The sequence below is a fragment of the Oncorhynchus keta genome, unplaced genomic scaffold (genome assembly GCF_023373465.1).
Source record: "Oncorhynchus keta strain PuntledgeMale-10-30-2019 unplaced genomic scaffold, Oket_V2 Un_contig_4784_pilon_pilon, whole genome shotgun sequence".
NCBI classification, from domain to species: Eukaryota; Metazoa; Chordata; class Actinopteri; order Salmoniformes; family Salmonidae; genus Oncorhynchus; species Oncorhynchus keta.
In genome coordinates, this window is record NW_026287959.1 from 58,233 (window position 1) to 72,826 (window position 14,594).

At 45.5% G+C, this 14,594-nt stretch overlaps 1 protein-coding gene across 1 annotated transcript in view; it reads right to left on the bottom strand.

Annotated features, from left to right (window-relative positions):
• Nucleotides 1–13,228, bottom strand: part of LOC118382639 (HBS1-like protein) — a gene marked incomplete at its 3' end in the record, with an annotated part of 70,865 nt that extends 57,637 nt beyond the window's left edge. Inside the window, exons 1-4 of the mRNA XM_052509618.1 lie at nucleotides 13,040–13,228; nucleotides 9,406–9,471; nucleotides 5,706–5,840; nucleotides 4,917–5,180 (exon numbers count right to left, since the gene is read on the bottom strand). Of these exons, the coding sequence (XP_052365578.1) occupies nucleotides 4,917–5,180; nucleotides 5,706–5,840; nucleotides 9,406–9,471; nucleotides 13,040–13,082 (508 nt within the window). The remainder of the gene's footprint in view (nucleotides 1–4,916; nucleotides 5,181–5,705; nucleotides 5,841–9,405; nucleotides 9,472–13,039) is intronic.
• Nucleotides 13,229–14,594: the final 1,366 nt, after the last annotated feature.

A 14,594-nucleotide genomic window follows, 5' to 3' on the forward strand; every position in this document is an offset into this window, starting at 1 on the left:
ATCGTGATGTCATTACGGGGTATCGTGGTGTCATTGCGGGGTATCGTGGTGTCATTACGGGGTATTGTGGTGTCATTACGGGGTATTGTGATGTCATTACGGGGTATGTCATTACGGGGTATGTCATTACGGGGTATGTCATTACGGGGTATCGTGATGTCATTACGGGGTATCGTGATGTCATTACGGGGGTATCGTGGTGTCATTACGGGTATCGTGGTGTCATTACGGGGTATCGTGGTGTCATTACGGGGTATCGTGATGTCATTACGGGGTATCGTGGTGTCATTACGGGTATCGTGGTGTCATTACGGGGTATCGTGGTGTCATTACGGGGTATCGTGGTGTCATTACGGGGTATCGTGGTGTCATTACGGGGTATCGTGGTGTCATTACGGGTATCGTGGTGTCATTACGGGGGTATCGTGGTGTCATTACGGGTATCGTGATGTCATTACGGGGTATGTCATTACGGGGTATGTCATTACGGGGTATGTCATTACGGGGTATGTCATTACGGGGTATGTCATTACGGGGTATCGTGATGTCATTACGGGTATCGTGGTGTCATTACGGGGTATCGTGGTGTCATTACGGGGTATCGTGGTGTCATTACGGGGTATCGTGGTGTCATTACGGGGTATCGTGGTGTCATTACGGGGTATCGTGGTGTCATTACGGGGTATCGTGGTGTCATTACGGGGTATCGTGGTGTCATTATCGTGGTGTCATCGGGGTGTCATTACGGGTATCGTGGTGTCATTACGGGGTATCGTGGTGTCATTACGGGGTATCGTGGTGTCATTACGGGGTATCGTGGTGTCATTACGGGGTATCGTGGTGTCATTTATCGGGTGTCATTACGGGGTATCGTGGTGTCATTACGGGGTATCGTGGTGTCATTACGGGGTATCGTGGTGTCATTACGGGGTATCGTGGTGTCATTACGGGGTATCGTGGTGTCATTACGGGGTATCGTGGTGTCATTACGGGGTATCGTGGTGTCATTACGGGTATCGTGGTGTCATTACGGGGTATCGTGGTGTCATTACGGGTATCGTGGTGTCATTACGGGGTATCGTGGTGTCATTACGGGGTATCGTGGTGTCATTACGGGTATCGTGGTGTCATTACGGGGTATCGTGGTGTCATTACGGGGTATCGTGGTGTCATTACGGGGTATCGTGGTGTCATTACGGGGTATCGTGGTGTCATTACGGGGTATCGTGGTGTCATTACGGGGTATCGTGGTGTCATTACGGGGTATCGTGGTGTCATTACGGGGTATCGTGGTGTCATTACGGGGTATCGTGGTGTCATTACGGGGTATCGTGATGTCATTACGGGTATCGTGATGTCATTACGGGGTATCGTGATGTCATTACGGGGTATCGTGGATGTCATTACGGGGTATCGTGATGTCATTACGGGGTATCGTGATGTCATTACGGGGTATTGTGATGTCATTACGGGGTATTGTGATGTCATTGCGGGGTATTGTGGCGTCATTGCGGGGTATTGTGGCGTCATTGCGGGGTATTGTGGCGTCATTACGGGGTATTGTGGCGTCATTACGGGGTATTGTGGCGTCATTACGGGGTATTGTGGCGTCATTACGGGGTATTGTGATGTCATTACGGGGTATTGTGATGTCATTACGGGGTATTGTGATGTCATTACGGGGTATTGTGATGTCATTACGGGTATTGTGATGTCATTACGGGTATTGTGATGTCATTACGGGGTATTGTGATGTCATTACGGGGTATTGTGATGTCATTACGGGGTATTGTGATGTCATTACGGGGTATTGTGATGTCATTACGGGGTATTGTGATGTCATTACGGGGTATTGTGATGTCATTACGGGGTATGTCATTACGGGGTATTGTGATGTCATTACGGGGTATTGTGGTGTCATTACGGGGTATTGTGATGTCATTACGGGGTATTGTGATGTCATTACGGGGTATTGTGGCGTCATTACGGGGTATTGTGGTGTCATTACGGGGTATTGTGATGTCATTACGGGGTATTGTGATGTCATTACGGGGTATTGTGGCGTCATTACGGGGTATTGTGGTGTCATTACGGGGTATTGTGGTGTCATTACGGGGTATTGTGATGTCATTACGGGGTATTGTGATGTCATTACGGGTATTGTGGCGTCATTACGGGGTATTGTGGTGTCATTACGGGGTATTGTGATGTCATTACGGGGTATTGTGATGTCATTACGGGGTATTGTGGCGTCATTACGGGGTATTGTGGTGTCATTACGGGGTATTGTGGTGTCATTACGGGGTATTGTGGTGTCATTACGGGGTATTGTGATGTCATTACGGGGTATTGTGATGTCATTACGGTGTATTGTGATGTCATTACGGGGTATTGTGGCGTCATTACGGGGTATTGTGGTGTCATTACGGGGTATTGTGGTGTCATTACGGGGTATTGTGATGTCATTACGGGGTATTGTGGTGTCATTACGGGGTATTGTGGTGTCATTACGGGGTATCGTGATGTCATTACGGGGTATCGTGGTGTCATTACGGGGTATCGTGATGTCATTACGGGGGTATCGTGATGTCATTACGGGGTATCGTGATGTCATTACGGGGTATTGTGGTGTCATTACGGGGTATTGTGGTGTCATTACGGGGTATTGTGGTGTCATTACGGGGTATTGTGATGTCATTACGGGGTATTGTGGCGTCATTACGGGGTATTGTGATGTCATTACGGGTATTGTGGTGTCATTACGGGGTATCGTGATGTCATTACGGGTATCGTGATGTCATTATGGGGTATCGTGGCGTCATTACGGGGTATTGTGATGTCATTACGGGTATTGTGGCGTCATTACGGGGTATTGTGACGTCATTACGGGGTATTGTGATGTCATTACGGGTATTGTGATGTCATTACGGGGTATTGTGATGTCATTACGGGGTATTGTGATGTCATTACGGGTTATTGTGATGTCATTACGGGGTATTGTGATGTCATTACGGGGTATTGTGATGTCATTACGGGGTATTGTGATGTCATTACGGGTATTGTGATGTCATTACGGGGTATTGTGGTGTCATTACGGGGTATTGTGGTGTCATTACGGGGTATCGTGGTGTCATTACGGGGTATCGTGATGTCATTACGGGGTATCGTGATGTCATTACGGGGTATCGTGATGTCAATATGGGGCACTGTGATGTCATTACGGGTATCGTGATGTCAATATGGGGTACTGTGATGTCAATATGGGGTATCGTGATGTCATTACGGGGTATTGTGATGTCATTACGGGGTATTGTGATGTCATTACGGGGTATTGTGATGTCAATATGGGGTATTGTGATGTCATTACGGGGTATTGTGATGTCATTACGGGGTATTGTGATGTCATTACGGGGTATTGTGATGTCAATATGGGGTATCGTGATGTCATTACGGGGTATTGTGATGTCATTACGGGGTATCGTGATGTCATTACGGGGTATCGTGATGTCATTACGGGTATCGTGATGTCATTACGGGGTATCGTGATGTCATTACGGGGGGTATCGTGATGTCATTACGGGTATCGTGATGTCATTACGGGGTATCGTGATGTGTGTAGATTGGAGCGGATTTGTATTTATTTAATCCATGTTAGAATAACTAACGTGACAAAAGGTGGAAAAAGTCAAGAGGTCTGAAAACTTTCTGAAGGCAACGTACTAAAACATGTTGCACATATTAATTTATTTCTACAGTGAACAAAATAATATGAGTGTTAATGTTGGCAGTTCATACGAAGGACCGTCACCTTTAACCAGGATCGGCATTACGAAAACTACATTTTAGAAAACAATTGTGATTCATCCTATTTTGTCCCTAACATCATTACCCCTTAGGAACAGATGTGGGATACACACACACACACACACACACACACACACACACACACACACACACACACACACAGTCCTTCCCCTCAACAGACACACACGCTGGTCCCCCGTTGTCAACCCATCTCCCCAAGCACCTCTATGCAGTCAGACCTTTGATTATAATTGTGCCCCCTCTCTGATTGTCCTAGTGTGACCCCCCTCTCTGATTGTCCTAGTGTGACCCCCCTCTCTGATTGTCCTAGTGTGACCCCCCTCTCTGATTGTCCTAGTGTGACCCCCCTCTCTGATTGTCCTAGTGTGACCCCCTCTCTGATTGTCCTAGTGTGACCCCCCCTCTCTGATTGTCCTAGTGTGACCCCCCTCTCTGATTGTCCTAGTGTGACCCCCCCTCTCTGATTGTCCTAGTGTGACCCCCTCTCTGATTGTCCTAGTGTGACCCCCTCTCTGATTGTCCTAGTGTGACCCCCTCTCTGATTGTCCTAGTGTGACCCCCTCTCTGATTGTCCTAGTGTGACCTCCCCTCTCTGATTGTCCTAGTGAGACCCCCCCCTCTCTGATTGTCCTAGTGTGACCCCCCCTCTCTGATTGTCCTAGTGTGACCCCCCCTCTCCAAGGGTTACTGCAGCTAGTGTTGCCAGCACTACCTGGGTGGGGGTCCATTTCAACCCAACTGATATACATGTGTCTAATTGGTCTCAATACATTTCATGATGTGTAGCCTAACGTGAGCAGCTATGTGTCCAATCTGTCCTTATTACTGGGTAAGCGTTAGAATAAGCCTAATCAATATTTGCAGCTGTAGGTGGTATTAATATCTCTAGGAGCTGATCCATCGTCAGTTTTGTGAAATATTTTTTAATATATATATTTTTTAAAAGTTAATTAAGGAAAGATTTGAACTGAGAGAGCCGATTTTCGGCCGTTGTTGAAAAGATGCATCGTTAAAATTCCCTGTAAGTCTAAACTGGCCATCTGGAAACCGGGCCCTGGTCCGATGTGGTCCCTGCTCTAGTCCAGACATACCTTTCTCTGGTCGCGGTGCAGCTGAGGCTTCCTGATTGGCTCTTGGTACAACTGCTGTCTCCTTATTTGCTCTCTGCGGCAGCGGTGCGTCATTATTGGTCCTGGCGTCCAGGGGCGGCAGCCCGGCGCTCTCGACTGAGAGAACGGCGTCCAAGGCTCTCTGAGGGTCGAAGGCGCACCGCAAGGCAGCCTGGGTAAGGATCGACTCTGGCATGGCATCACCCAGCACCGCACGCATCAGGTCCAGACACGAGTACAACTTGCCTGTGGAGTCACACACACACACACACTGTTAATTCGTTAATTCAGGGGTTCCAATAAGAGTTGAATCATGTTACAAGTGGGGGGGTGGGGGGGGTTAAGGGTACCTTGGTCCAATGGGGTTGAGGTTGTGTGTGAGGGGGTGGGGGGGGTTAAGGGTACCTTGGTCCAGGAGGTTGAGGTTGTGTGTGAGGGGGGTTAAGGGTACCTTGGTCCAGGGGGGTTGAGGTTGTGTGTGAGGGGGTGGGGGGTTAAGGGTACCTTGGTCCAGGGGGTTGAGGTTGTGTGTGAGGGGTGGGTTAAGGGTACCTTGGTCCAGGGGGTTGAGGTTGTGTGTGAGGGGGGGGGGGGTGGGGAGGTTAAGGGTACCTTGGTCCAGGGGGTTGAGGTTGTGTGTGAGGGGGTGGGGGGTTAAGGGTACCTTGGTCCAGGGGTTGAGGTTGTGTGTGAGGGGGTGGGGGGGGTTAAGGGTACCTTGGTCCAGGGGGTTGAGGTTGTGTGTGAGGGGGTGGGGGGGGTTAAGGGTACCTTGGTCCAGGGGGTTGAGGTTGTGTGTGAGGGTGGGAGAGGTGTGTATGGCCTCATCTTCCTCCATCTCCTCCTCCTCTAGGGGTGGCTCAACGTTGGGTCTCTCCTGCCTGCTGGAGTAGATGAACTGGGCTGCTGTGGACACCACAGAACACACACACACACACAACGGATCACTCAACAGCCAATCACAGTGCTTGGCAATGTCAACAATGTGTCACATGCAGTGTTCTGATGCAGTGGCCTTTTAGAGACCAGGAGGGACGACGTGACTGAAAGATGCAGTAAGTCAAGTCAGAAGATTACAGATTCATTACCAACAACAGGTGCAAAGTACAGCAAAATGTCATCACGTTTTGAAGTCAACTCTCCTCTCTTTGTCTAACAAGACTTTACTGAATCTAGCAAAGAAGTTGTGGGTCAGAGTGCAGTATTAATTTAGCTTCATAGCACACACGTTTTGGTTAGCACGTTTCTCACACCGGCTTCTTCCATGGAGGAGCAGGCAATAGTTAGGAAACACCAGGAGGGTCTCCTAGCAACACGTGCCACGGAGGGAGACCCTACAATACTTAGGAAACACCAGGAGGGTCTCCTAGCAACACATGCCACGGAGGGAGACCCTACAATACTTAGGAAACACCAGGAGGGTCTCCTAGCAACACGTGCCACGGAGGGAGACGCTACAATAGTTAGGAAACACCAGGAGGGTCTCCTAGCAACACATGCCACGGAGGGAGACGCGACAATAGTTAGGAAACACCAGGAGGGTCTCCTAGCAACACGTGCCACGGAGGGAGACGCGACAATAGTTAGGATACACCAGGAGGGTCTCCTAGCAACACGTGCCACGGAGGGAGACGCTACAATAGTTAGGAAACACCAGGAGGGTCTCCTAGCAACACATGCCAGGGAGGGAGCAGGCAATACTTAGGAAACACCAGGAGGGTCTCCTAGCAACACGTGCCATGGAGGGAGCAGGCAATAGTTAGGAAACACCAGGAGGGTCTCCTAGCAACACGTGCCACGGAGGGAGCAGGCAATAGTTAGGAAACACCAGGAGGGTCTCCTAGCAACACGTGCCACGGAGGGAGCAGGCAATAGTTAGGAAACACCAGGAGGGTCTCCTAGCAACACATGCCAAGGAGGGAGCAGGCAATAGTTAGGAAAACACCAGGAGGGTCTCCTAGCAACACGTGCCAAGGAGGGAGCAGGCAATAGTTAGGAAAACACCAGGAGGGTCTCCTAGCAACACGTGCCAAGGAGGGAGCAGGCAATAGTTAGGAAAACACCAGGAGGGTCTCCTAGCAACACGTGCCACGGAGGGAGACCCTACAATATTTAGGAAAACACCAGGAGGGTCTCCTAGCAACACGTGCCAGGGAGGGAGACGCGACAATAGTTAGGAAACACCAGGAGGGTCTCCTAGCAACACGTGCCACGGAGGGAGACGCTACAATAGTCAGGAAACACCAGGAGGGTCTCCTAGCAACAAGTGCCACGGAGGGAGACCCTACAATAGTTAGGAAAACACCAGGAGGGTCTCCTAGCAACACGTGCCACGGAGGGAGACGGGACAATAGTTAGGAAAACACCAGGAGGGTCTCCTAGCAACACGTGCCCCGGAGGGAGACGCTACAATAGTTAGGAAACACCAGGAGGGTCTCCTAGCAACACGTGCCAGGGAGGGAGACGCAACAATAGTTAGGAAAACACCATGAGGGTCTCCTAGCAACACGTGCCACGGAGGGAGACCCTACAATAGTTAGGAAAACACCATGAGGGTCTCCTAGCAACACGTGCCACGGAGGGAGATGCTACAATAGTCAGGAAACACCAGAAGGGTCTCCTAGCAACACGTGCCACGGAGGGAGACCCTACAATAGTTAGGAAAACACCAGGAGGGTCTCCTAGCAACACGTGCCACGGAGGGAGACGGGACAATAGTTAGGAAACACCAGGAGGGTCTCCTAGCAACACGTGCCACGGAGGGAGACGCGACAATAGTTAGGAAACACCAGGAGGGTCTCCTAGCAACACGTGCCATGGAGGGAGACCCTACAATAGTTAGGAAAACACCAGGAGGGTCTCCTAGCAACACGTGCCACGGAGGGAGACGGGACAATAGTTAGGAAACACCAGGAGGGTCTCCTAGCAACACGTGCCACGGAGGGAGACGCGACAATAGTTAGGAAACACCAGGAGGGTCTCCTAGCAACACGTGCCACGGAGGGAGACGCTACAATAGTTAGGAAAACACCAGGAGGGTCTCCTAGCAAAACGTGCCACGGAGGGAGCAGGCAATAGTTAGGAAACACCAGGAGGGTCACCTAGCAACACGTGCCAGGGAGGGAGACCCTACAATAGTTAGGAAAACACCAGGAGGGTCTCCTAGCAACACGTGCCACGGAGGGAGACGGGACAATAGTTAGGAAACACCAGGAGGGTCTCCTAGCAACACGTGCCACGGAGGGAGACCCTACAATAGTTAGGAAAACACCAGGAGGGTCTCCTAGCAACACGTGCCACGGAGGGAGCCCCTACAATAGTTACGAAACACCTAATCATTCCAGGGTTTTTATTTCTTTTTTACATTGTAGAATAATAGTGAAGTCACATCAAAACTATGAAATAACACAATATGGAATCATGTAGTAACCAAAAAAAAGTAGCCACCCATTGTCTTGTTGTTTGCAACAAGGCCCTGTAATAACATATGGCAAAGTAAGTCACTGTTTGTCCTGAATGAGGGGTGTGGGTTGAATCTAAATTAGACCTTATTTGGTCAGAAGGGCGATGTCGGGAATGAGATGCCATTTCAGACACACAGTCTAAGGCAGGGCTCCCAACTAGCGACCTGGGGGTGATTTATTTGGCCCTTAAATCCTGAGCAATATAAATATATATAATATATATATAATATCCATACAGCTCTTTTTTTCCTTAATTTTCCACCATAATTTGCAAATAAATTCATAAAAAATCCTACAATGTGATTTTCTGGATTTTTTTTCTCATATTGTCTGTTATAGTTGAAGTGTACCTATGATGAAAATTACAGGCCTCTCTCATCTTTTTAAGTGGGAGAACTTGCACAATTGGTGGCTGACTAAATACTGTACATATAAATATATATAATATTTTTGTTCTTAATTTCTTTTTCTTTCTTTTTGGACATAAAAAAAAATAAAAACACCAGAAAATCAGCTCCTTGTGATTTTACTTTTGGAAAACGGTCCCAAACTATTCCCACGCATAACAGAGAGATATGTGATCGCATATAAAATGTAAGCAAGGTTTGAAATTATGTTTTAGTCAAATATCTCTGTTTGGGCCTTTTGCGGTCAAAACATTATAATACTAATATGAATGAATATAATTGATGATCCCTGATTTAAGAGATGTACTATAAAGAACATGTGTACTGTACTAGGGTAGTGTGACAGATAGCAGGGGGAGATATACTATAAAGAACATGTGTACTGTACTAGGGTAGTGTGACAGATAGCAGGGGGAGATACACTATAAAGAACATGTGTACTGTACTAGGGTAGTGTGACAGATAGCAGGGGGAGATATACTATAAAGAACATGTGTACTGTACTAGGGTAGTGAACATGTGTACTGTACTAGGGTAGTGAACATGTGTACTGTACTAGGGTAGTGAACATGTGTACTGTACTAGGGTAGTGTGACAGACCTGTAGCAGGGGAGATACAGTAGTCATCGTCAACAGACTGTCCATACAGATCGTCATCGTCAAGGTCTGCAGAAACACCAGGGAAAGTGATACAGTTAACAGAGGCAGCTAGCTAGCTTGGTTACACACAAACATCGTAATCACTCTCTCACACACACACTGGCCGCCTATCAATTGGCCTAGTCAGCAACTCTGCCTGGCTGGCAGCTTGTATGAGGCCTGTACTGGTGGACTGGATACACACCAGTATCTTTCAATAGTGAAACAATTACCTCACATTGAATAACGAGTATACTGTAAAAATTTAACTAAATTTAATAGCCGGGCAATGGCACATATTTCAGCAAATAAACGGCCATTTCTAAATCAATTCTTTACCAGGTTACCGTGAATTACCGTGAATTACAGTGAATTACCGTGAATTACCGTGAATTACCGTGACTTACAGTGAATTACCGTGAATTACCGTGAATTACAGTGAATTACCGTGAATTACAGTGAATTACTGTGAATTACCATGAATTACCGTGAATTACCAGGTTCAATGTTTGATTTGTTACATTTAAGTAATGACTGGGGAAAAATGCCAATCATCCCTTTTTAAAATCGCCATTAAGAACCTGCGAGTCATTGGCTGCTAGCGGCTGAGAAGTGATAACTAACTGTACAACTTTGGGAGAGCAGATCTCTTTGACTAAGCAGTTCAAGAGGAGAATAATTATTCTGTCAACAAATAAATAAACATGTAAAAAATATACATTTTTTTGGCATACTAAGACAAACGAAACGTGGCAGTGTAAATGATAACACATTAAATGAAGGCATTTATTAAAATGCTGGAATTGAATGCTGCAAATAAACAATTAACTACAGTGCATTTAGAAGGTCTTCAGACCCCTGGACGTTTTCCTCATTTTGTTACATTACAGCCTTATTCTAAAAAGGATTCAATTGTAGTTTTTCCTCATCAATCTACACACAATACCCCATAATGACATCACAATACCCCATAATGACATCACAATACCCCATAATGACATCACAATTCCCCATAATGACATCACAATTCCCCATAATGACATCACAATACCTCATAATGACATCACAATACCTCATAATGACATCACAATACCTCATAATGATGGAAGCAAAAAGAGGTTTTTAGACATTTTAGAAAATCATAAAATTAAAACTGAAATGTCACATTTACATAAGTATTCAGACCCTTTACTCACTACTTTGTTGAAGCGTCTTTGGCAGCGATTACAGCCTCGAGTCTTCTTGGGTATGACGTTACCAGCTTGGCACACCTGTATTTGGGGAGTTTCTCCCATTCTTCTCTGCAGTTCCTCTCAAGCTCTGTCAGGTTGGATGGGGAGTGTCGCTGCACATATATTTTCAGGTCTCTCCAGAGATGTTCGATCGGATTCAAGTCCAGGCTCTGGCTGGGCCACTCAAGGACATTCAGAGACTTGTCCAGAAGCCAATCCTGCATTGTCTTGGCTGTGTGCTTAGAGTCATTGTCTTGTTGGCAGGTGAACCTTCGGCCCAGTCGGAGGTCCTGAGTTCTCTGGAGCAGGTTTTCATCAAGGTTCTCTCTGTACTTTGCCCCATTCATCTTTGCCACAATCCTGACTAGTCTCCCAGGCCCTGCCACTGGAAAACACCCCCACCGCATGATGCTGTCACCACCATGCTTCACCGTTGGGATGGTGCCAGGTTTCCTCCGGAATGACGCTTGGCATTCAGGCTAAAGAGTTCATCAGACCAGAGAAGATTGTTTGTCACGGTCAGAGCTCTTTAGGTGCCTTTTGGCAAACTCCAAGCGGGCTGTCATGTGCATTTTAGTGAGGAGTGGTTTCCGTCTGACCACTCTACCATAAAGGCCTGATTGGTGGAGTGCTGCAAAGATGGGTTGTCCTTCTGGAAGGTTCTCCCATATCCACAGAGGAACTCTGGAGCTCTGTCAGGGTGAACATTGGGTTCTTGGTCTCCTCTCTGACCAAGGCCCTTCTCCCCCGATTTCTCAGTTTGGCCGGGCAGCCAGCTCCAGGTGGTTCCAAACTTCTTCCATTAAAGAATGATGGAGGCCACTGTGTTCTTGGGGACCTTTAATGCTGCAGATATGTGTTCGTACCCTTCCCCAGATCTGTGCCTCGACACAATCCTGTCTCGGAGCTCCACAGACACTTCCTTCGACCTCATGGCTTGGTTTTTGATCTGAAATGCACTGTCAACTGTGGGACCTTATATAGACAGGTGTGTGACTTTCCAAATCATGTCCAATCAATTTAATTTACCAGATGGACTCCAGTCAAGTTGTATAAACATCTCAGGGATGATCAATGGAAACAGGATGCACCTGAGTTCAATTTCGAGTCTAGTAGCAAAGGGTCTGAATACTTATGTAAAAAAAGGTATCGGTTTTATTATTTATAATATATGTTCTAAAAACCTGTTTTCAAATCGAATTTCAAATCAAAATTGTATTTGTCACATGAGCCCGAATACAACAGGTGTCGACCTTACTGTGAAATGCTTACAGACAAGCCTTTATCCAACAGCACAGTTCAAGAGTTTCTTAATAAGCTAAAGTAAAACAAATGTAATTCAATCAAAAAGTAACAAGAAAATTACACAACAATGACAAGGCTATATACAGAGGATACCTGTACCGAGTCAATGTGTGTGGGTACAGGTTAGTCAAGGTCATTTGTAAAGTGACTATGCATAGATAATAAACAGCGAGTTTTCGCTTTGTCATCCATCATGAGGTATTGTATTGATGAGGAATAATAATAATAACTGAATCCATTTTAGAAGAAGGCTGTAACGTGTAAAAATGTGGAAGAAGGGAAGGCGTCTGAATACTTTCCGAATGCACTATATATAAAACTAACATTTTGGGCAATTCAACCAAATTCACATAGAAATGTTAGTTATAGATCTGTCATTCTCAATGAAAGCCAGTCTAAGAAAAGGCAAATATGTTCTATGCTTCCTGTTCTTAAGTTGAGTTTTTTTGCTTCTTTTACTTGAAGTTTTGTACACCAGCTCTAAACAGCTGAAAATACTATAATTTTGGTTATGGAAAATAGATTTCTCAGCGGTTTAGATGGTTGAATGATACTCTACAATATACTTGCTTGTTTTGTCACATTAACTGAAATAAGGCAAACTATTCGAATGTTTAGCAACCAAGAAACGGTTTTGCTATTTTTGCATAGTGCAGCTTTAAATACGGTGCACGGTTCGTTTCCTTGCCGCGATACTAATGAGTATCGCGATACTTGTATCCTACTGGCCAGCTTCAGTGAGTGGAACTTGAAAAGCTAACTAGCTAGCAAGCAAGCTAACTAAGCAATAATATAACTAAGCAATAATATTGACACATATCGGCCGATAAGAGTTGACTTAGTTCATTTAATGAACTAAATAGTTCAACTCAGTTCTCTGAAATATATTCCTCTGTGTTAATGTTAATGTCAAGGCACCGTTTGCAATTGACAGCCCAAATAGGACACGACAGCAATAAACCCTTATCGAGCTAATCGGCTAACTTTAGCTCGCTAGATTAACACACGTTGGTTTGTTCGGGCCATCGGAGGGTCCACGCACTTTCACAGCATCTAACCTTCATCATAGTTGTAGCCTCGGACATTTCTGTGCCGGGACATGTTGCCTTTATACGTCTCCTTTCGGCCGTGTTTGAGGCGGGTTTTTGTTGGGGCTCACGGCGTTTGTTGTAACATGTCCATATAGGAATTAGGCGAAGCGAGAGGTTTTACTCCGCCACATAAAAAAATCTGTCCACGAAGCGGACTAAAAGTTTGTATGGAGGTCAATGAAAGAATGTTGAATTTGGTCAACAAACAACAAAATATATATATAATTAATTATTTGCTACGTGAGATTATTTTTGATCGAATAGAATTATCGTTAATGACTAGATTGTTACGAATGCACAGATATGAGTGGACGAGTTTATTTTAGATTTCCCCTTGTCATAGAGATAGATAGATGACTCCTCATGAATATCGCCAGATTTAGCATGGGCATTGTCATTGAGGGCTTCCAATATTTTAAAGTATTCAACTGGGTGAGGATTCCTATGAGTTGGGAGCAATCAGCCAGTGAAGAAGAATCACATGAACTATTTTAAATGGAAATTGCGTCAATGACGCTGCCCATGTTGTCATAGACCCTGTGATGATACAGAGACAAAGATGAGTCAACTATCTATCTCTATGGCCTGTTGTTCACACGCGTATCTTCCCTCTCATTGGCTAGAATGGTCCCACCTGATCTCGCCTTCCTTCCATCTTTTCGGACATGTAATTCCACTGTTATAGAGCGGTGACTCGAATGTCTTTAATGTAATAGACCATCTTTGATGCGTCTCTCTTTCCGAGAGTCATTAACCCCTTTATATATATATATATAACCCTACCCGAGTTCAAATAAAACCGAACAATGTTTTCCCTTATCTCTAAAGTCCCCCATATGTGAAATTGACGGTTGTGTAAACATATTTTGCTGCAAAAGTGTTTACATTCATAGATATATTACTTTACTTTAACTACAACGGTGCAGAATAAAGCCTGGTTTGATGAGGGTGGAATTCCACCAATCCAAAGAGAGGAAAAGCCTTTTGCGCTCTGTGGACAACGAATCCCATCAGTAGGACAGAGACGTCTCGTCATTGGCCGTGTTAGAGAGCATACAATCAATCCATGAAGCATTGTGGGTAAATGGTGACTGATTGACTGATGATACAAATAATAACGAGTAGTTATTTATGATGCAAGTTGATTTGTAGATCAGTCAGTCGGCAATCTGCGGCACTGTCGAACAAGCCCGTTCGTTATAAGCAGTGTTTCTGGCTAAATACCCACCTCTGCACAGACGGTAGAGTAGAGCGCTCTCCTGTTGAGCGGTTCAAAACAACAGAGAGGTTAAGAGTGAGGCGGTTTACATTGACGTTACCATTTGTGATTTAACTATTTGCACATCGTTACAACACAGTATATAGACCTAATATGACATTTTAAATGTCTTTATTCTTTTGGAACTTTTGTCAGTGTACTGTTTACTGTTAATTTATTTATAGTTTATTTCACTTTTGTATATTATCTATTTTACTTGTTTTGGCAATGTAAACATATTTATCCCATGCCAATAAAGTGTCT